General features: G+C 42.1%; 1 protein-coding gene across 1 annotated transcript; it reads right to left on the bottom strand.

Moving 5' to 3' along the window:
- Positions 1-3265: 3265 nt before the first annotated feature.
- galnt5 (polypeptide N-acetylgalactosaminyltransferase 5) lies at positions 3266-22918 on the bottom strand. Its single transcript, XM_030111695.1, has 11 exons — positions 22907-22918; positions 8787-10197; positions 8531-8697; positions 7535-7654; positions 6112-6247; positions 5899-6018; positions 4905-5022; positions 4491-4820; positions 4095-4175; positions 3718-3870; positions 3266-3561 (listed from the first exon to the last, which is right to left on the bottom strand). The coding sequence occupies exons 2-11, from the start codon at positions 9803-9805 to the stop codon at positions 3424-3426; spliced, it is 2382 nt and encodes a 793-aa protein (XP_029967555.1). The 5' UTR covers positions 9806-10197; positions 22907-22918; the 3' UTR covers positions 3266-3423.
- Between the last annotated feature and the right edge of the window lie 217 nt (positions 22919-23135).

The raw sequence follows: 23135 nt of genomic DNA, 5'->3' as shown, positions 1-23135 counted from the left end.
CCCTGCTTGAGAGCCTTTCTGCACGTGCTTTGCGGGTTCTGCCCCTGCATTACTCTGTGCACCCTTGTTTCCTCCAGCAGTCCAAAAACATGCATTTAAAACAAATTAGTAACTAAAGTCTTAGGTTGTCTGTATTTTAAGAACCAAAAGTCCTGAACATGTGACTCCTAAGAACGTGGAGTTTAAATAGTAACAACAGATTTTTGTGCAACTCATCCCTTGAAACCTTACCCTTATGATTGCAGTGGGACGATATTGACAAAACGGAGCTCAGTCGACTAACTCTCAACCAGGAAAATGATTCCAAGAGGAGGAAGTTCACTGATCTGGCACACATCTATATAAAAAACGGTGGATAAAGGTTGAATGTTTCTGCTTCTTATGTCATATCAGCCATTCAGGTATCCTAAGGCCTTAAAGCTTTTATGTTCTTTAAACACAATGCTCTCCTCAGTGCTCGAGAAAAAACCTTTACAGGTTTGAGCGGACAAAACCTGGAAGAGAATGTTAATCCAGACTGAAAACGTAGCAGAAAGCAGAGATTTGAGAACGAGCACAACTGCTCCATATGCAAATGCCAAAGTCACAATGAACGCTTGTTGGACGTACAATAAAACCTCTGTTCTTCACCGATTCTACACCAACAGATTTACATTGCGCTCTGGAGAACAGTCCACAGCCTGATTTCCTGCCGTTTGCTGAAACATAGGATGGAGTCTTTCTTAGTACTTTGACAATGGGGGGAAAAACACGCTTCAAGCAGAAGCTGTGACGACGCTTCAACGGCACTCGGCTGAAAACAGCAAGACAGATGGAGACGAGTACAATCCCTCCAATCGAGTCCCAACTAACAGCGGAAGAACAAGATGCTCTGGCTTCCCAGTTAATGGAGCTGATCGGCGGGATCACCGGTGGAGCCTGTCCAACGCCGGAGGAGCCCGAGGAAAAAGACTTATGGTCAGCGGAGGAAGGAGACGACTCGGTGTTCTACAGCGACGAGGAGCAAGCTCACCAGGACCGGAGAGAAGCACCGACTCCTGGTACCAACATGTGTCGAGGTCCTGCCAACAGCGTAGCGGATAATGAACCTGCTCAGGATGAGGCTTCTGAAAAAGATTCTGGGACTGAGAAAGAAACGACGCAGCAGACAATGTGGACTGAAGAGATGAGCAGAAAGTTTGAAGCACCAAAAACTGAACAAGCTATCTCAGTGGCTGCAGACGGAGGAGCTGAGTTCGAGGGCACATCACCTGAGCATGAAGGAGCAGCAGAAAAAGGTAAGTTGGGTGTAGTTTTATCACTGTGCAACAAAAGACGTGATTTAAAACATGCAAAAGAAGATTTTTCTTTAATTCTTTTCAGTAAATCAACAAATTGAAGAGGATGTGCAAGAGACTCGGTCACCAGACCATGACACCTTTGATGCGTCGAATATACAAAGTCACGAGCGGCTGAACGGGGGTGCAGAAACCCTCAAACCACTCGAGCTTTCAAACAGGCAGCTGGAGAAGGACCGAGAAGGCGAGGAGCATGACTTCGACGCCAACGCCGAGTTTCATCAAAACCACGGTCCGGGTTATTTCACTCTGCCTCTGGTGAAGAAGACAGTTCCTGACGTCAGCCACCAGGAAGCCTTCGACCACCTGAGCTCCTCCAGATACCGCACCACCTCCTATCGGAGGATCCGCAGAGGAAACACCCGGCAGAAGATCGACGAGTTCGAGTTCATCATGAAGAATCAGTGAAAAGCGGGTTTTGGATTTCTCACACATAAACATGAAGCATCTCTGCAGTTCACTTTATAACCCAGCAGTGTCAAAACTTTTCCACCCCTTTAAAAGACTTCGTTTCTCATGACTAACTTTACACTCACTGGAAAAAATACTGGAATTTTTTTTGCTTCGCAAAAATCTCAATATGTAAGGTGTTTGAGTAACTGACAAAGAAACAAACTTTTTAACAGATGTTTGCTATCAGAGATGCAGCCTGTCCACCTCGTCAGAAGAGATTGATATTATGGAGTCATATGCAGCACCTCTAAATGGTTGAGAGAAAACAAACACCTAAATAAAAAAAACAAATCTTACCTTTTGCATTTTTTTGTAAATCAATTTATTCTCAAAAAACATAACTGACAACTGAACAGGTAGAAAAGAGAATAACAAACAGCACAGCTTCATTGAGTGTTCTGAACCAATACTTCCCTCTAGTGACAAATAGGAGAAAAAACAAAACAGAAAACAGAAAACAGTACAATGGCATGGTTGTCACAACATTGCCCAAAGAACGCAACATGTTAAACCAGAGACTCTATAGGGCTACTATAGCAGCAAAATGACTTGTGCATGTGTATTTTTGTGCTCCCATAATGACAATTGTGAGTACTGACTTGTGCATACACAGCTTTTAAAATGTATAATTAAAATTTGGACTGCTTGAGTATTTTCTTGTATGCATCAAACACAAAAATAACACTTCATTTTTTTTGCTGCAGAAGAAAGTTTGTGCATAAATCAGATGTATTACAGCACGAAAGGTTAACAGTCTGAGAAGAGTGAGCGTGCCAGACGACACTGAGCGCTAAAAATACCTGGAACCAACAAACCTCTGCGCTGGCAGGGGCAAAATCCAGCAAAATGAGATGAATCGGAAAACAGAATGGACAAAACCAACACATTACGCACACACATCTAACCACACGTTCTTTTTTTGCGTACATACAAACTTGTGCAGACACGCACAACTTCTGATATGTAAATCTGTGGACCCATAAACTTCAACATGCATTCACAAAGGAAGATACACACACCTGCACAGCTCTCTTTTCGCACACACATGACATTTTGCTACTATATCAGCCTTTTCACCCAAATGTTGAAGAAAAAAAAAAAAAAACACCAAATACACAACATCCTGAAAAGAAACAATGAGCAGATTAATCCAGTCGAGGCTTTTTAGTTTCCTCTGCCTCTTTAAAGCACGTTCAGTTACCCTGCATCTCAATAGTACCAATATGAATCAAACCACAGAACTGACTTTATTATTCATGTTTGTTTGCATATATTGCAGACATCAAGGGGAGTTTTCATCCAAAGGCAAGTCCACAGCTCATGAAAGGTCTCAGAAACTTGCTCCCAGAAAGACACTAAACAACTCTTTTTACAATATGAGAAAGTCCCAGTGCAAACCTTCCCGAAAAGAAAAAAATTCGGATTTCTTTGGCATCAAATCCCACGCCGGCTACTTTACATCCCATATAACCGCAAACAAAACGATACACCTCCCCTCCCTGTGCAGTCAGGCTTTTTTTGTGTGTGTGTGTGTGTGAGTGCGTGTGGCTGGAACACAGCTCAAATAAACTGTGTGGGTTAACCAGAGTTTCATAAGTATGCGGTCAACACATAAAACTGGTTTGTAGCGTCATCACTGAGCGTAGTAGTGCGTGAACTGCCACTTCTGGAAAAGGTTTTTGGCGTCACATGAGCGGAGGCGAACAGCTGGACCCTCAAGTTGTCCTTCCAGACACATTCTGCTGAAAACCTCTACGGTGAGGTGCTCCGCCTTGACAGAGACAAAACAGGAGACATAATTAGGCAACAGACATTTGTTAGCACTGGAATTTAGGCTGATCCACCCTGGGCGGAGAACTACCAACATTTTATGAAAGAACAGATTTCTGAAAAGGAAAAAAAAACAGACACATTAAAGTGAACCTACCAGAGACGAGACGGTGGATTTGTGTAACCAGCGGAGCTCGCTCTTGGCGTTGTCGCACGGCTGCAGAGCGAGGCTGTTGCTCTGGACGTGTGGGGCAATGCACAGCTCCCGGTGTCGAATGTTCCTCATCCAGGTGTAATTAAAGTGCTGACTCTGAATACCACAGAATGCAAGAATGACCAGCATGCAATGCGAGGAACTGAACCCAGAAAGACCACATTTGGAGTCAGTCTCCACCCGTGTTTACTCTGGGTTGGGTCCTGTCTCCACTTCCAGCTGCATTTGTCTGCCTATAATTGCAACTGGTGTGACAGTATAATTGCACAATATTTGTACAATTGCAAATATTTTTTTTTTTTTTTTTTCGCAAGGCCTACCTGTTTGCTGAGATCACATGTCTCAAACGACAGAGAATCTTGCTGCAGAGCGAGGCATTTTCTTAACCCACGATTGTAGACCTGCGGGCGAGACGAGAGAGCATCGCACGGAGCTGAAACCAAAACGCTGCCAAAACTGTGTGCTAATCTGGAGGGGCACAGAATGGTCCTTATTGCGTCTTTCATTACTTCACTGAATCCTAGCACAGCGCTGTCACAGGCTTTGATGAACAGTGATTCTTTGTTCGCAATGAGAACAACTAGAGCCTGTGTTTGGGTAGAGTTTGCAAAGATTCTTCGAAGTGGACAAATCTAAGACAATAATTGACATAAACTAAAATTTACGGCAAAAATATTGAAAGCAAAGGTTAAAAAAAAAACACAAATGGCTCGTACCAGGCCGTCAGCTTTGACTAAAGGAGCATTCATGTCTGGATACACGTTGTCCAGGTACCACTTGAAGCTCTGGCACTTCAGCCGCTTCCTCAGCTCGATCTGCTCCGTCAGGTTGCCAATGTCGATGACCTTTTTGTTCAGCAGGTGGGTGTAGCCGTGGCCGTAGAAAAGGTCCTTGTACTCATCCAGCCAAACCTCCGCCACCCTCGCCAGGTTACGCTCCACCGTCTTCTGCCTGTCTTTGGGGAATTTGTACGGATTCTGTCCCCGGAAGATGTGTCCCACCCGAGAGCAGGGGATGATTTCGATTTCGCCGCCGCACATCCAGATCTGTTAAAACAGTGTTTTCATTGCTGAAAGTGAAAATCGAAGGAGTTTGAAATGTGGCCAACATTGAGAGACGAGGAAACAAACCTTAAAGGAAATCTCCATGTTCTCCCCACCCCACACATCCAGGCCAGAATCATAGGAACCAAGCTCATAAAAGTACTTTTTCTCTATAGAGAAAAGACCTCCAGCCATAACCGGGCATCTGCAAGATCCAGATAATGCAACAGAAACAAGAGACAGGGATGTCACAATTGTAAAAGAAAAGATGGACATAAGAATGAGGCACAAAATATTTGAAAGATTCAAACTTTTGGGACACTGAATGAAAATTATGTTTTCATATTGTGATATTTTGTCAACTGCAAATGTTTGAAATGAATAACCAATATCCATAAATGCTGATAAAGGTGTAACGCAGCTCACCCCTTAGCAGAGATGGTTAACTATTCCCTAAGCGCTGACATCGGGATTGATCATTTCCCATATTAAGCTATTATTGCTCTTAACCATGGCGGCCTGTTGCTCCTGATATGTACAGGTAACTATGAATAGGATGGGTTAAATGCAGAGAAGCAATTTCAACAAGAGAATTAATAAAGTATCCTTTCTTTCTTTCATTTTTTTAAATAACATTGTGATTTTTTTGGGCTGTATCTCTCCAATATGCTTGTTATCCTTCTTTAACAACACTTTATTCTGCTCTTGTTCTAAATGTAAATCTTTCTGTGGTCGAGACAAGCAGCAACAAACACAAAACCCTCATTTAAATGCTACTGTGTGCTCCTGTTGTCAATCAGGCCATTATTCTAACTTGATCCCCGGCTTAACAAGCCCCAACTGAAAGTGTTTTTGTGAGCATGCAGCTCAGCCTCTCCATGAATCAGATCCTGCGTGTACAAAACACACACACAAACACACACAGTGAAGTGCGGTTGACTTATTGTTGTTATGGCCCAGGGGTAGAAAGTGTGTGTGGAGGCACAGGATTTCTCACAGCTGCCCCGGGGGCAGAAAGTCAAACAGGTGGCGGGCTCGGTTGGAGGCGTTTTAGAGGATGAGTAATGGCGACGGAACTCACTTGATCGGATCTGTAACTTTCATGTTGTTCTTCTTAATGTAGTCCTCGGGCACCGGGCTCCAACCGAACACCAAAGGCCATCTGAAAATACCTCGCTGGAAGTTGTCAACCAGCATGTAACTGTGGATGAAGAGCAAAAAAAACACGTTACAATGTTAAAACTACACTGAACGCTCAGCAACACCTCACGTTAAGGCAGTCTGTATCAGTCACCTCATGTCTCTGTCGCTGATGACTTCTATAACCGGACACGGCACCTTCTTGCGATCCAGATAGATCCTCTCCAGGAGAGGCTCCAGCCAGCCCACGTTGCATTCCACATGGGAGTCGAGGAAGGTGAGAACATCACCTGCATTGGAGGCAGTGAAACGAGTCGCTGCAGTCAGTCGTTCGCTCGGCGTCATTTCACCAGAGCAGTCGCTGGAACGATCCACTGAGATTTGTCATCTGCCACATTAAGACTGTAAACAACAGCTCTGTGTATCACTTTATGATTATTTGCTTCTCTTCGTTCAGATCTCTTCGATCTCAGAGTGTTGTTTACTGGGGGTTTCTACAGGTTGTAACGGTAGAACAGGAGGCAGAGATGTCAGCTATCACGCAGTGATCTTGTTGAACCAGCTCTTAGTTTCAGATAAGGATGCGTACAGACGCTGAACTTTAAACATCGGGCTTCAAACATTCCAGTTTGATAAAACTGACACTCCATGCTGGCTCGGGTCATGCTAGACTATTATTTAGTGAAGCTGCAACATGTTTGTTTATTGGTGTGAAATTTTTCTCATTCTCCATAGATTCGTACGCCACTAACATCCCGCCTCTCTCCCCTGTGTTAGAATCTTCCCGCAGGATCTCCGACAAGTGAAACTGGAAGTCTGAGATCTGTTCCTCCTTCCCCCATCGAGTCTGCAGGAAGTAGATTAGCCTGCTGTTTGATGTCATGTTGTTTGCTTCTATCTGTCTGATGATTTTCTCTCCTCCAACCCCAAACCAGTCGGGCAGAAAAGAAGCAACATCCGAGTTTATTTCTGCAAAAACTCTTCGTCTCCTACTCCTTCTCATGAGAAATTGTTGTTTTTTCTCTGAAAGCGTCATGAAACCTTGTATTTGTGCTATATAAATTCAACTGAACTGAATCAGAATGCCATCATGTTTTCCTGCATTATTTGATTGGTCACGAATCTTAAAAACGACATCAGGACAATAACATTTAAACAGCTCGAACTTAAAAAAGGAGTAATTTTTCATTACTAATATTGACTCAAAACTGTTACAAACTAAAACATTTTGCCCTTGTCATTTCTGCTTGCAGGTTTCTTATTATCTTTAGTAATTTGCAAGGATAAAAGCTGAAAAACCAGGCAGAATATGTCACCTGGGTTTGTACAGCAAAAAAAAAAAAAAAAAAAAAAGACGCCGTTTGAATAACAGACATGAAGAAATAACAACATGCACAATAAATAAATCAATATCATATATTTTTCAGTGGCTGACATCAGGTTTTATGCACATGGTTATTCCGCTCATATGACGGTTTATGAGCTCTCTACAAGCCAGTGCTTCAGATTTTCTCTGAATAAACTTTCACCTCTGCTGAGGGAGTGTTTTTAAAGAAGAGAAACCTGCTCCTGCTGACCTTTGGCCTCAGCAGCTCCGGCCAGCCGGGCTCTGATCAGGCCCTGGCGCTCCTTCAGCCGGATGATCCGCACTTTGGGAAACTGAGACATGTAGTCATCCAGCTTCTTCTTCAGATAATCTGTCAGAGCAGAAACCACTGGTCAAACCACTGAAAGCAAGTTTCAGTCAAAGCACGGCGAAAAAAGGAATTACCAGCACCATTTCAAACAATTATTATTTCCAGTCAGGATTCTAGTTGGAGGAACTGAGCGAATGATAAACAACATGTGAATTTCATAACTAGCTCATCAGAAGTATGTCTGCTGATAAATACAGATCCTGCCTTTGTGAATGCGTTCAATTAAAGTATTGAAAAAAACAAAACATCAAAACGGGAAAACAGTTTGAAGAGTGAGATAAAACATTTCAGCATAACGGGACTGAGTGGCCTGTAATTAAAACACGATGAAGAGCACTATCTGAGTCGCACTTACAGCCAATATATAGTAACACTTATTAATCACTTCATTCAGCTGGGTCGCATTATGAAAAGAAATTTGCAAAAACCCGAAAAAAAACCCTCAAAAAAACAAAACATTAATTAAAAAGGCTGAGAGTGGGGTTGTAGTTAATGCTTTCGCCACACAGTGGAGTTTGCACGTTCTTCCTGTGCATTGCTTTTGTCTGGGACAATAGTTTAAATGAATTGGTGACAAAACTGTGAATGAGAGAGTGATTCCTTCTCTCTGTGTCTGTGACCTGTGCACTCAGTCAACTGAAAGTCAAGCGCTTCTGCTTAAACCTTCACATTCAGAACAGGGAACACATTCTGTCTTTAAGGTTTTGTTGTGGTGGCAAAACAATGATGTAAAATCCAAACTGGATGAATAAATTTAGATTCTTTTAAGTGTGTATGACCTACACTTTGAAAGAAAGTACATCATGCATGCAATGAGGCTTTAACAAGAGTTTTGAGTCATGTCATCTGCCTGTGAAACATAAAGGACATGATTACCTTTGGTGCTGAAATCATCCACCAGGATAATCTCTTTAAGGAGGTGTGGTGGAGATCTATTGAGCACACTGTGCACGGAGCGGAGGAGCGTGGACCACACCTCATCCACGAAACAGAAGATCACGCTGGTGGAGGGCAGGTCGTCATGGACCAGGCTCTGTGAGCACCTGCAAGTATGGAAGCAATAACAGCGAGTCAGCTTTGCAGAGAGAAGAGCAGATAAAGAGGCGATGTGCATAAGAATGGAGAGACCCACTTCTGAGGCCTGGTGTCGGGGATGGCGCGGTCCAACGGGATCTTGTCACTCAGGTAGACATTGAAATGGCCTTCGTTCCACCTCTTCTCCACCTCTAAATTCTCGTGATTGCTGACACGTGCTGCCTGACCAAACTGGCCCACCGCTTTCGGGTCTCTTGGGGAGTTTGTGACATCCAGAGACAGCACCGTGTGGACACTTGATTTTCTGACAACGGCGTTGGCACTGGAGTTACCCACTGCCAGGTGATTGACAGCAGGCTTCAGAGGCTCTTTATCTGCATTCAGCTGGTTCTTATCTGTCACTTTCACTTGTATCTCTGCCACTTTTTTATTTACCTCCTTCACATCCTGGTTGGGACGTCCACGAGTTGTTTGTGCAGGGCGTGACTTGGTGGCCTCAGGCTGGATCGCTTCTTTTCCAATCTTGCTATCCTCAACTTTCTCATTTGCCTCTGGATCAATCTTATCCACAGCTTTTTGTACAGCAGGCGGGGTTTTAACAGCTACTTTCTGTGGGACCTGGAATCCATCAGCCCCCACTGTATTTACATTTAAGTTCACCGCTTCTTTCTTCGCAGCACTGTCCTGCTCTGGTGCAATCTCATTTGGATGGGCCGCTCCATTACCTGGTTTGACATCTACATCTTTAGAGCGGTTACTTCTGGAAACTTGAATAAATCTGGGCTCCTTCTCCTCTGACCTCTGACCCTGCTGCTCGCCTTTGTGCCTGTACACCTGGTCCAGTTCGCTGCTCGGCCTGCGCGGAGCTTTCTGGCCCCCAGGCGGGTCCGCCCTGTTCACCGGGTGCGTGAAGCTCCTTCTCGGGTGCAGACCCTCGACGGACTGCCTCTTGTAAAACTCCCTCTCCCGAATGAGACGCTCCTTCAGCTGCTGGCCGCTCACATCGCTCAAAGACATGCGGAGCGCAGCCATGTCAAACAGCAGCCAAATGACAGAGGCGACAAACACAAAGGCGAGCACCCTCCCACTGCCCCGCAAGTATTTTCGAACCCTCATTGTTTCTGTCTTTTCTTTAAAAAAAAAAAAAAAAAATGGTATCAAGAGGAATTCAGGCAGAAAAGTCTGTCAACGTGACATGGTGAAGGAGTTTCTCTAGACGTCCTTGGAGAAAGTAGCTGCCTGCGTGGCATGCTACAGACACGAGCCGGAGAGCGCTCAGCTGTCAGTCACCAACCTGAAGCAGCTACCTGAAGCGACGCTGCCGCGCCGTGCCGCTCCCGTCAAGTCCACCCGTCCGGAGACATTATCGCGTCGGTATCCAAGAATTCCAATCCACAAACTCTTCGTCGCGTCGGGCAAAACTTGGCCAAAACTTCCAGCGTCGTGGCAGCTCCGCAACTTTGACTTTAGTGTACTCAGATTCGTATGAGGACGTAGCAGCCGACGTCCTCCGAGAGAGTGACGTGATTGGACGGACGAGCTGGACACGAGACAGTCTACGCCGAGCTAACACATGCACGGCCCCAGCGGAGACGGCCGAAGAGAGACGGAAAGAGACGGACAGAACCGAAGATAGCCGGAAAGACACGGAGAGAACCGAAGGGAGACGAACATAGAAAATAGAGCCGAAGAGTGACGGAGAGAGCCGAAGACACCTGGGACATGCAGTGGGAGGAGTGGCTGCGCGTAGAGAGACTCATCATAGTATCATATCATATCATATCATATCATATCATATCATATCATATCATATCATATCATATCATATCAAGAGGAATGGTTGTATATGACATAAAATTGAGATATTTAGTTTTTGTGAAGGACTTCAGGAAACAAGACATGAAAGCAGGAAGGAAAATACATTTTCTAAAATATGCTCTTACTTATATGAATAAACCTCATATGTGAAGGCATATTTTTTTTTTTTTTTTACTTTCCTTAATAAAATATGCAGCCTAATATTGTGTAGTAACATGCATGATTCCTATCTGAACAGTTTCCCCTGAGGGTCTGGAGTGGGATCCCCACATGAATTGTGAGACTGTTCGGTGAGTGATGAGTCATAACATCATCACGTGGGTTTAATTTATCGTAATTTTTATTTAAACTACAAGGTGCTCTGTGCTGAAAAGGCCTGACTTGCAGGTCCTTCCTGTTCACCCCTGCTCAGCTAGACAGGCACAAAGGGCAGCAATGTGTCAGAAGCCACACCATGGCTGATTGAGAATTTCTGAAGGGAGTTATTTCCTTAGTCTTGAGGTTGAGGTTATTGTCATGAAACTAGTATGTGAAATTCCTTCCATGTGGACAGATATCAATCCTTCTTCCATGGTTTCACCGACAAAGTTGGATACAGTTTTGCTAGTATGGATAGGTGGGCCTTGGAAAACACAATTCATTGAGAAATCACAACTACGAGATAAAAATTGAACTGTTTTACTGTATTGGAGACAAAAGCAACTTTTCACAATCACTGATAAAAACACACATTTCAGGTCTTAATGATAAAAAAAAAAATTAAATCAATGTGCAAAGAACAGCCTTGGTGCAAGAACTCAGCAAACACAAACTTGCTCTGAAAGTTCCCAACTGCAACTCTGCAGAGTTTGATGCCCAGCAATGCTGCATGCATTTTAATCTCCGCTGCAGCCTATTGTGCAGACTCTTAATGAATGCTCTGCACAATGCAGCCTTCTAAAAGGCCTTCTAACCATTTCAGAGGGCTACGCTTTAATTACAGGCAGGCGCGGTCCCATAAGGTAGGACTTTATTGAGCCTCAGGGGAAATACACAGGCTGACACAGCATTATGTAAAGTAACCAATAAAATTTCACCTCTGGCTGCTGCAACACTAATGCATTGGTAAGTGTAACTCTTACATGTATCTCACATTAAACTCCTGTTCATGTGAAAATCAGTATCTTGTAGGAAGGCAAAAATTTCCATGTCATAACCACTGACTGTTTATAAAGATTTGATCCCGTTACATAACTGTGGTTATATTATTGACTTGAGTGATTCCTATTTCAACTATTACCCTCCTCAAATTATATTTTGGGCAAGAAAAAAGGAGTACCGCTTATCCCCATCATGATTTCCACAGAGGGTGCCTGGGCCTCACACCTGGAGCTTTGGTTAAATTAGGCAGTCACAATCTGAAAAACAGAAATTCTGCTCATTTGCCATGGAAAGCCAGATGCTCAGACACGCTGAGGACAGTGACTGCTCCTGGTCCAGGCCACCCTGCTGATGAGGACAGTGCACTGCAGTCCAATGCTTTGGCTGAACGACAGAAACGTCCGGAGATGTCTGTGGGCTGCTACTTTCAAGGTCATGAACACTGACAAACCGAGATGAATTAGATCAACCTTGAAGAAAAGTTCAAGGTGTTCACGATAATGGACCCAAGTTGCCACCGCCACTTTCGACGAGGAGAATGATAAAAACAGAAAAAAGGAAAATAGATGATGTACTCATTATTTTGATATATAAGCTTAATGCTAACTAGACTAAATGAATGATTGTTATAAATCACATTTAAAGATAACTTCACTTGAAGCGGATGTCTCTTAATACTCATACTTTTTCATTAGGTACAAGGTATTGTGCTGCAGCCTTGTGAAATATGCAGGATGATGATACAGGATGAGCTTTAGGAAACTTAACAGTCTGTGGCTGAATGACGTCTTGGTTTATTAAAGGATCATGTGAGCACATTTCGCTGTAGGAACCAGTTCTATCTACGCGGCAGACACTGAACACGCCAAAGAATGTGGAAAAACTTGATTTACAACCATAACGTGTGTTTTAGTGGTGACACAGTGTAAAACAGTGGAGAAGGAGTAGCAGCACTGTTACATTGTTCTCAGTCATCAAGGTTGTAGGAACTCAAAAAACACACCTCATGCTTAAAGTATGTACAACTGAAAAACTACTCAAAGTATTAGTTACTTCTTAACAAGCATTTCATTTTCATGTATAAAATGTATAAAACCTCACCTGAGGTTCACAAAAATAAGAGGTGAAAGTAATAAATTACTGTTCTTCATCAGCATTTTAAGGTATTTGTGATTATTTCAAGTTTGTTGTTTTACTCATACATGTTTTATTTTCAAGATGAAATCTACTTTTACTATTAAAATTAAAAACCACTACACTCTACTCCATCATTTTGTAACAGTATTCAAACGTGCTAACTTGCATTTTTATAACTAATAGGTCTATCGATTTGAATGTCTTCTGTTGACCATGAAAAACAATTAACGCCTTCAGCAGTTTGCACAAAACTATTTTCATTTGAGTATTTGTTCAAGAACAGTGCTTTAATTTGCAATCAAGTTCTGTTCTTCACATGTAAAGCACTTTGTGCCACATTTTGATTGACTGAAGTGCAATATTAGCAGTGTAACTGTTTCTTTTACTTGTGTGAGAACTGACTAAACTTCTGAATAAAATACCTGATCAGCTAGAAAAAAGAAAGAAAGAATTTTTTTGGTTTATTGCAACAATAAATTGACCATATCAGTGCTAAAAACTCATTATTATAAGAAGAAAAAAAAAGTTAGAGATTGATTGTATTTAGTGTTGTTCTTTTTTTTGCCATAAGAAATGGGTCATTTCACCTGATAAGATAAAATAAAATGCAAATAATTGAGTGACTACAAGGATCACTTGAATCATTTATATTTGTTCCTTTAATCTGAATTGCCCCTGTAATTTCACTTGAAAGCAAAACGCGATTCACACCAAGATTCTAAACTCAATCCGTCTCTCTGTGAGCATTCAGGCGAAATTAACAGCGTATTTAGACTGCAGTGTTTCTGCGCTGTGCTAGCATACATGTGCACTATTGCATTAGTAAAACGTGTGTTACTGCAGAAATTAGGCAGTGATTAGTGGAGGCAACGACAGGCTTTCCTCTTCATCAGCAGGCCTCTCGTGGGACCGAGCATGGGCTCCATCCAGCCTATTAACAGTCCCCAACACGAGCAGGGAGGGGAGTGGTACCTCCCATGGCGGCTGCCCTTAGCCACACTACACACACTTTCATTAACGTGTTAGCTAAATGATTGGCCTCAGGATAGCCCCCGAGCCTCACAATGCATGTGCAAGCTTATATGCTCCTTTCACCGGGCAATTTATTCATTTATTCACAGTTTAACACGTCCGCTCTCATGGTGGCATCATTTGGTGAATTTGACTGTTTTTTTGTGCAAACTGACTGGACACAGGGCTGTGTATATGTGTATAATATATGGCATTATCAGCAGATTAAAAACAAAAAGAGGAACAATGAACATGTGCTGCATGTAAAAGACAGTTGGTGGGATGAGTAATTCACTCCTACGAACTTGGATTTCAGGATTCAAGAAACTTTTTCTTATTGGTTTCAGGAGAACACAATGAAATAGTATCTGTGCTGCAGTGTGAACATTTTCAGCAGTACTGGTTTTGAGTTTTAGTGGTGGTGAGACACCCTGACAGGAAAGTTCAGGACTCAGCATAACAGGCACGAAAACAAAACAAAAACCCAAAACTAATAGAGTTTTTGTCTTAATAGACATCTGAAGCTTAAGCTATCATGGCGTTCCCCATCAAAAGGATTACACAAATTGAAGGCAAATGGCAATCTGACACCGGCACGTGTAAAGTGAGCTAAATGTACTTGTATGATATCTTTGGAACATGTTAATTAGACCCTGGAATTAAAATTACAACAGTTGGTGTGTGTAATTTACATAGAGGTCATGTTGTGCTAATATGGCACTCGTTGAAATAGACAGCCAGAAACAATATGGTTAAGTCTGACCCACTGACATTTTCAGCTCCAAATTATGCACATTGTGTGAATTAAATTAATTAGAGAATTCATTAGGAAATATGGCTCGCGGAAACGAGTATAATATTTAGTTATGTGATGTAATTTTCTTTCATTGTTAAAGCTAATTTGTTTCATAACAGTTCCTGCGGTAGTTTCCTCCCGTACTAACTATGATGTATGTAATTTGCTGGCCATTTAATTAATTATGATTAGAATTACTGGATGTACAGCTTGTTTTGACAGATGGTTCCCATCAGTGAGACCTTTGCACAATTAACTTATAATCAATTACATCCCATTTCTTTCTGTTTGTTGCATCTTGAAGTTTGTGGAGAAAATGCCCCACAGCCAATGCATCATATGAAAGGTTTCCTCTGAAAAACAGCAGATGAGAAATTATCCATAATTTGCTCAATAACACAAAGCAGGTAAACATCTTTGATTCATGCCGTGTGTATTCCCGGGAACTCCTTCTGTGTGGCTTCGTCTGTATTTAATTACATTTAGCTGTGTGATATATTCATGCGATTCTCGGATTATTCCTGTTTCTCGCCTGTCAAACGACATTCCTATAAAACATTTAATGATTGGTTGACTGATTTAATCTTTTTCCCCGTCAAACACGCGCCATATAATTCAACTAAATATATCAAGCACTCTTTTTATAGCTTTTGGGACCAAAATATTCTTGTGCACACATTATTTTTGAAGTCTTTTCAAGGGTGAAGCACAAACAAACAGAATCAGAGACATAAACTGGGAAGCTTTATGGAGGTTCCGTTGCTGTACTTGTTCTCACCCACAAGATGGCGCTTTAGTTCTGTTCTTGTCCAGAACCATGAGGACAAGACTTGAGGACAAAATGTGCAACAAGCACTCCTGCTGCTTTATTCCTCCCAATGTGTGGAAGTGAGAATGAAGCAAAGATATAATAATACATAAATAATATAAAAAATACATAATTTTGCATAGAAATACTATAATCCGTCTTCTAAATGTGATTTTCTGAGAGTTTTGTGGCACAATCGTGTTTTTGATGATTAAACAAAGTGCCTATGGTGAAGTGACGCAGGTGTTTGGCCTTGTTTGATAACCAGGTAGGATTGAGTTTAAAGGCGTTTTTTTTTTGGGAAGGAAATATAAACGCTGTGGTGATCAAATTGCAGTATTATTCTCATTTTGTTGCTTTCATGCTCTTCTTCTCAGAAATAGATACGATCTCCAAATGAATTTATTTATACTTTCAGCTGCATCAAGGTTTAAATCTAATTTAGTCAGTAAAAACAGAAAATGACACAGAAGACAAACTGTTAAGTTTTTGTTTGTTTGTTTCACCCACCTTTTAAATCAGGCCTTTGAGAACTAATAAGCAGAAAAATCTTACTTCCAAAAATATTAAACAGCTTGTAATTTCTATTGCTGTATTTTATGTCAATCTTTGCATTATAAATCAAGTCAAATTTCATTTTTCACTCTTTTTTCTTTTTTGTGAAGCCAGAACACTTCACCAAATTGAATGATGCCCCTGTTTAAGAAGTCCACCGCTTTTATCATTTTTTTTTTCTTCTTTTTTTTCCAGGTGACATGAAGGTGATACTGATTTGGCTCCCATTGGATATGGCTTAATGTCTGACATAAAAAATAACTACATAATTTGTCTCAATCCAGAGGGCTGACTTGGCATGGACAGCAGCAGTCCTAAATGTCACCCTGTAATGAGTTCTGGCCAAAGGTACACAGTTAGGACAGTGCCCGCTGGCACCTGGGATGCCCACTGGCGAGCTCCGTACCCCACAGCCATTTGGACCAACCCCGGCTTTCTTTGTGAACCGCCGCCGCCGACCATTTGCATCCAAACAAAAAGTTTCAGTGTGATGAAGTTTCATTTTGCTCTGTAAAAGGCCGCAACAGTGTGTTGAGTTTATTGCACAGAAAACAAAGAAGAAATTTGAAAATAAAATGAATACAGCAGGAATAAAAAAAAAAGGGGGGGGAAGGGGGGAGTTGTCATAACTTCATTCCAGCCCAAATGTCATTTTGAGTGCAGGATATACACATGACATACATTATTTGACATGCAGTCTGGGGCAGATACGACTGAGAACACGCACCCAAGTCATGGAGACAATCGCATGGGCTTAAATTACTGCGGCGACTCCAGAACTCCTGAACGATCCACCAGCTGCTGTCATCTCTAAACGGAAGCAGGAAGACTTGCAGTTTTGAGGAACTTGACTCCTTTTGTTTGACTGCTACGGGACCTATTGGCAACACGCTGCGCTTATTATCTTACAAAGACACAGGAGATGAGGGAACATTGTATCTAAATTAACTTTTCTCTATTTCCCGGTGAATGAAATCAATTCCATCCTTTTATGTTACTTTTCATCTGCCTTTTGTCTTGTTGCGGAATCTTTTCTCTTTCTCTCTCATTCATCTGTTTTGCCCTTTCCTTGATCTGATAGCATTAAACATATAATTAAGTCATAAAGGAGGGGACTGATGAGTGTAGCAGATGGTAATTGCATCCTACATTTGAATGAAATGATATGCATTGCTACAATTTACAGCCTCCGCCTCATATTTTATTCAGCAACCTTTTATCTCTGTTCCCGCAGAATTATTCTGCAATAAATTTAGACATCTTATCAATAGCTGGAGTGATAGTGGCAGAAACATGGAAAAAATGAGCCTCCGCCGTTTTATGCTGTTTAAAATAATTTTCCATAATAAAGGAGCTATCAGAGCAGCTCTATCACTGTAGAGGGGCGGATATTCCTATTCTTGTACGGCCGCCCTTGGCTTGTGGACAAGCTGTCACTCTCTCCCGTTAGTCTGAAGAAATGTGAAAAGACAGAGGGAGACGATTTTGTTAAGTTCAGCCGAGGCCTCGGAATCTCACACGGGGGGTAATACAGTGTCGGCATCAAAAAAGCTTGTCCTGAGACAGACCGGCCCAGCACCAAAACAGGCTCATCAGCGTCATGCAGCGTCACTGCTAAAGTTTATGTGACCAAAGTTCAGAAGGAAGAAAGTCGTCCAACCCTACGGTGCGTGTTTTAATCCCACATCTCATAAACGGAGTGACGTAAAGCACGTTGAGAAAGCCCAGGCTGTTGTCTCTTCCTGTTAGGTATTTTCCAGGTAAGCAAGATTACAGCTGTTACGTATGAACTTTATATCAATCAGTAAAGTTTTATGGGTGTTGTCTACATGTTCCTGTTGCTCACACATGTACACTACAGTGTTAAAACGTTTGACAACATCTAAAAACAAGTCTAAACCGGACATCATAAATCAGGCTGTGGCTCTTCATATTAAATCGTGAAATAGGGAATGTTGCAAAAGCCTTTGGCTTCTCATCACATCATTATAATTCTACAGAAAGCTTGAAGCCAAACCTTGCGTCGTGCAAGCTGATTTAGCATTTATTCTACTCTAAGCAACTTGAGATGGATCACTTCCTCATTTTAGACCTTCTGTAATTCCTCTAGAAAACTTTCCCGCTGTCATGGCGGAGAGCAGAACAGTTGAGTGGAGCACTGCCAGGAGCAGGTTTTTGTTCCGCCGACATGCTTTCCCTTCACCAATCCCTGGTGAAGTGCTGGACTCCACTGATATTTGAGAACTGGTAGCTGGGGCCATATAGGTTTAATTCTCATGTTCCCTCCGACCTGCCAAGAGCAGGCAGTGGGTGCCAGCTGGAAGGCTTACGTACGTCGAGGAGTGGAGCGGAGGGGTGGGGGGGGTATTAGCAGGGGCAGAAGAGACGAGGGCAAGTATACAGTACGTACACAAGTGCCTCTAGACCTTCAAGGTGCTGGAGAAGTGCTCGCTGCCTCTAGACACCCCGGGCACGTAGCGTTTAGCCAGGATGCAGGTCCATTACCTTTAAGTACAAGTACTTATGTTTGGTCGCCTGTTTTTTTACAGCCCTTACAGCCAGAGAGGAATCTACCCGGGGTGACCCAACTCTATTTATTGATGCCTCCTGAGTTTCCACTTGCTGGTAATAGACTGGAAAACACAGATAATATGTTTGATCGATCAACGTGAACAAATTTCATTTGTTGGGATCAATAACAGTTTACAGTTGACAGAGCCCAAAGAACTACATTTATTTTTTGCTTTTTGATTGAAGCTGTCTTGGAGAGCCGGCAGCGCGAGGCGCTCCAGACAGGGCCCATGTGGCAGGCATGGACTCTTCTGTTCTATTATTGCCAGCAATCTGTATTTAAAACTAATATCAGTGTGTGCTGCATGGCTTGGGGCAAAAGGCACCAAACCAATCTGATATACAGCATGTGTTTCTTTTCGGTTCCTTGTGATGTGAATTAGAATGTGAAAAATAACAATTCCCCTACATTTTTCAGTAGTATCCATTTTTTTCATTTGAAGGTGTAATGATTAGATTTTTTTTTTTTCCTTTTTCCAGCAGCATGATTTGTATTATGGTTTCTCTGTGTTCAAAACATAATAGAAAAGCGATGTGGAACCAAAGGGGAAAAAGAAGGAAATTAACTGACGTGCAGAAGAAAGACGTTTCCACGGCTCAACCTTTTGCAGTTTTCTTCATGTTTCCTGCTTTTCATGATCATGCTCTGTGGAACACCCTGAAGACATGAGAGTTCCTGCTCCGTGTCACACAGTTCAAGGCCAGACCGTTACCTTCTGCACACACAGACAAAGCAGCACGAGATGGGAAGTCCAGGAGGATAAACATTTACTATGGTAGGTGTTGCTTCGGGCAAGTGCTATTCAGGGGGAATTTACTGTATATACACCGTTGTTACGGCAATAACCTTCTTATAGAGGTGTTTTTTGCAAAGCTTTTTTTTTTTTTTTTACTTCGGTAAAATAAACAGACTCATGTTGGCCATTCCTAACTTCAGCTGCAATTCAATATCAAATATCCCATAAAAGGAATTGTTAAGGAACAATGTTATTCCTCTGGAATTTACCAAAAAGCCTTTATTTACCGGAAGACGTCCCTCTTTTACAAACATGGTTATTGTAGCTGAACTGGAATTAAATCCAATAGGTACTCATGCTTTTTAGAGATCGCCTCAAATAAACTACAATGTCCTGTATTTAATCAGTGTTGGTGTATTTCTAGTTTGCTGCTGAGAGTGAACCTTGAATTTTCAAGGTGAGAATCATTTTCATGTTCAAAGGAACTGACTTATAAAGCACATTGCGATCCGTCAGCTGAGCTGAGTTTGTGTTTATCCTGGTATCCAGACAGATATGACACGACAGAAAATAATGTTGCCGTATTCTGTCTGTCTCGTGCTGGGAAGGTGCTGCATGAACCCCTTTCAGCAGAAGACTGCAACATACAGGCATACTCTGTTCCAAAACAGCCCAGGAGTGATAACAGTGGCTGAAAACAGCCAGGCTGTGCACCAGAAATCAAAATAATAGGTGCAGGACATTATGGAGCTCTGCAGAGCTGCAGAGTTTATATCTGTCACTTTTTTCTGAGAAAGCCCATTCACATTACATACTTCATTAGTTAATACAACAAGATAAACTGCAACATGTTTGAAAGTGAAAAGACCCAACAATCAACAGGAAGAACATAAAAAATAAACATCACAACTTTCTTTGAAGGATTCATGCTGGAAACTGTTTTCCTTTCCAAGTCTTGGTTTTCCAGCATGACCTTATTTTCAATTTGTGACCTTAGCACTGCGGGACTAGAGCAATAATGACCAGTGCTGCAAGTGAAGAAGGTGCCTTTTTGCAGCCTGCTCTTTCACTGCAGGCTCTCTGTGTGATTGTTGTGCGGCTGTACTCACAAGGACGGGCGTACACTCGGACTGGAGGACAATGCATTAAGACTGCTGGTCCCTATGCCTTAGATTTGGCACAGGTTAGGGAGAGGCATGAGATGCATATTGTTTGTGTTCATTTGAATAAGGACAAATGTCAGATTTCCATGGCTCCAGGCAGCCTGCATGTTAGATGATCAACTCTTTTGGGCCCCTGGATGTGGGGTCATCAGTAGCGCTTCCAGGTCACTGTCACTGCATGCCGGTTTGGGGCCATAATTGACCTTTTGACAGAGCACAGGGAGACAGCCTTTCTCTGAGGGCAAGAATAATCACTTCAGATTTACTTGTGGCTGCGCTCATGCCAGCTAATTAAAATGTTTGTTTTGTTAAAAAAATGGTTTTGTAATTTAGGAAAGCATTATTTAAGGGGAATAATTTATTTAGTTGTGGTATAACTGTTCGATCTGTAATGTTATAATGGAACATTTTGACAAAAACGTAGCACATCAGTCATTCTGCAGGCTTCCAGAGACTTAACAGTCCCTTCTGTATGTTTAGTTAACGTTCTTGTTATGCGTAAGAACATGAGTCAGTCCTTCTCATGGCATACTGTAAAAGTGCCATCGCTGCCCCTTGTTCTGGTGTTTGTGGCTCCAGAGAAAGGTTGAACACAGCCTGTGTCCCACCAGCCTCTCAAGCATCCCCCAGGCCGCTTTCCGGTACAGAATCTCCAAAGAAGCGTGCGTTTACCCTTGACTGTGCTTGTTATTCCTTCAACACAGCACCCACGGTCATGTCTCCGTTTTCTTAGCCCTGAACATCAACTTCCATTCTCACACTGCGCTCTCTGATTACACAGGATATTTTCATACCCCTGTCTTATTTCTTACTTGTTCTTTACATTAATTGGACCTTTTCTGCCCCGCATTCGTCTCTTCCTGAAAGCACTTCCCTGGGTTCGTGAGTTATCGTCTAATGCCACAAAGAATGTTTCTGCTGGCTAACACAATGTTTTGGAGTGTTAGTTTCGAGCACTATGCATTAAATCGAGTTGCATGAGGAAAAATGCTTCAAGCATCTTTGATGGGATCTTTTGAGTATTTTTTTTTTTTTTTTTTTAAAAAGAAAGAAAGGAAAAAATGCCAAGGGCTAGGCCTTTGAGACCAGGGTATTATATTATTAATTAAAATACAAGTCGCCTTGTTGCCCATGGGTATACAATGTAACACACTTGATTGAATCAGGTAGTGGCAGCCCGGGCCTTTTGTATTTTGCGCTCGGAGGAACGGGAGAGATTTGAGCCTGGCTGTAATACTCTACACACAAAAACATGTTTTGAGAAACAGTTGTGAGCTGTCAATGGAACCTAAGGCAGAGCTAAAGTGCCGTTAAATTCTGCTGCAGTAAGCAGGTTTGATTCATTCACGAAAGTTAATCTTTCCAATTACAAGATGCAGCAAGATAAAGAGGGGATTTGAAAACTGTCACACTGAAAATCTCAGGATTTTTTAGAAACAGCTGTAAAATAAAGCAAATATAGTATCTGCCATGAATGCAGCCTCAAACTGAGATTTTTGGATTGCCTTTACAGTTTGATTCAGGTTCTTAATCATTCAAACTTCAAAGAAATCAGGTTGTTTTCAGTATTATTTTTGCACGTTGGAATGTTGCCTGCAACATGTTGAGATACTTTGTTTGCTTATGATTAATTTAAACAAAAACTGTCTAATTAGTGCTCCCTTAGTTGCATGAACAAGCAAATAGTAATGTAAAAATCCATAAACCACCACAAAGAAATTGGTTATTCAATTTCATTGCTTTGTGTCGATTACTTCTTTTTTGTTGGATGTCAAGTGCAATTTCATTTACACTAAAACAGCTGCAAATATACACATATCTACACACAGATACCAGAAGCACAGTTTCCATCGGGGGCAAAATCTTAGCTTCTCTAAGTTTTATGCCGAAGATCTTCAGTAAAATCTGCCTCAGCATAAGTGCTCGATAACAATACATCTTACAGTTCAAGCCTCGGAAGTCGTCTCAACCTTTCTGCTGCTCCATGTGTCCATAAAATACTGAACGGCAATGACAAAGAAGCAGAATCTGAAGCATATTGTAAAATTCTTTCTCCTGTTCTCTGCAGTATTCAGCTCAAGAGCCCCTGCTCCTTCAGTATTTGTACCAGGACTATAGGCTCCCTTTTTTTTATTTCAGCCACACTTTATTCTTATAGTTTGTCAAGGTAGAGGGGGACAAACTGCAGGAGTCTCCCTTCACCCTCATTAAGACTTTATTCTACAGAAGTGTGAATATGCAATCTTTTAATAAGCACCCTGACAGAAAGCTGGTTTCAGCGCTTTAAAAGCTAGAGAGGTAATGGCACCGATACCGGACAGAAAAAAAAAACATAATGAGTGTCCGTGTGTGTGTGTGTGTGTGTGTGTGTGTGCTTGTGTGTTTCAGGTGAATACAGAAGAGACATTCTCAAATTCACCCCCTCTTTCAGCTTTGTGTTTTCCTTTACCGTGCTCTGCTCTCCTCTCCTCTGATTCCTACTGACCTCCAGTCTAGGTCTGTTAGATGTAGTCCAGGTCATAGCAGACAAAAGAAAGATGGAAATATCAAAGCCAGCCCAAGGCCTTTACATTCGGCTTTCTGCTCCAGGTAATCACAGTGTGCAGATCAGTGCCGAGCACAGCTGAGGCCTTGTCTTTTTCTTATCCAGCCTTTTATTTCCCTGCCTATTTCCACGGGGTGGGACTTCCCCGAGAGGATTTCTGTCACC

This window comes from Salarias fasciatus, chromosome 16 (assembly GCF_902148845.1).
Source record: "Salarias fasciatus chromosome 16, fSalaFa1.1, whole genome shotgun sequence".
Classification (NCBI taxonomy): Eukaryota; Metazoa; Chordata; class Actinopteri; order Blenniiformes; family Blenniidae; genus Salarias; species Salarias fasciatus.
Note: the sequence above shows the minus strand (reverse complement) of the source record. Positions and strands in the feature narration are given on the sequence as shown.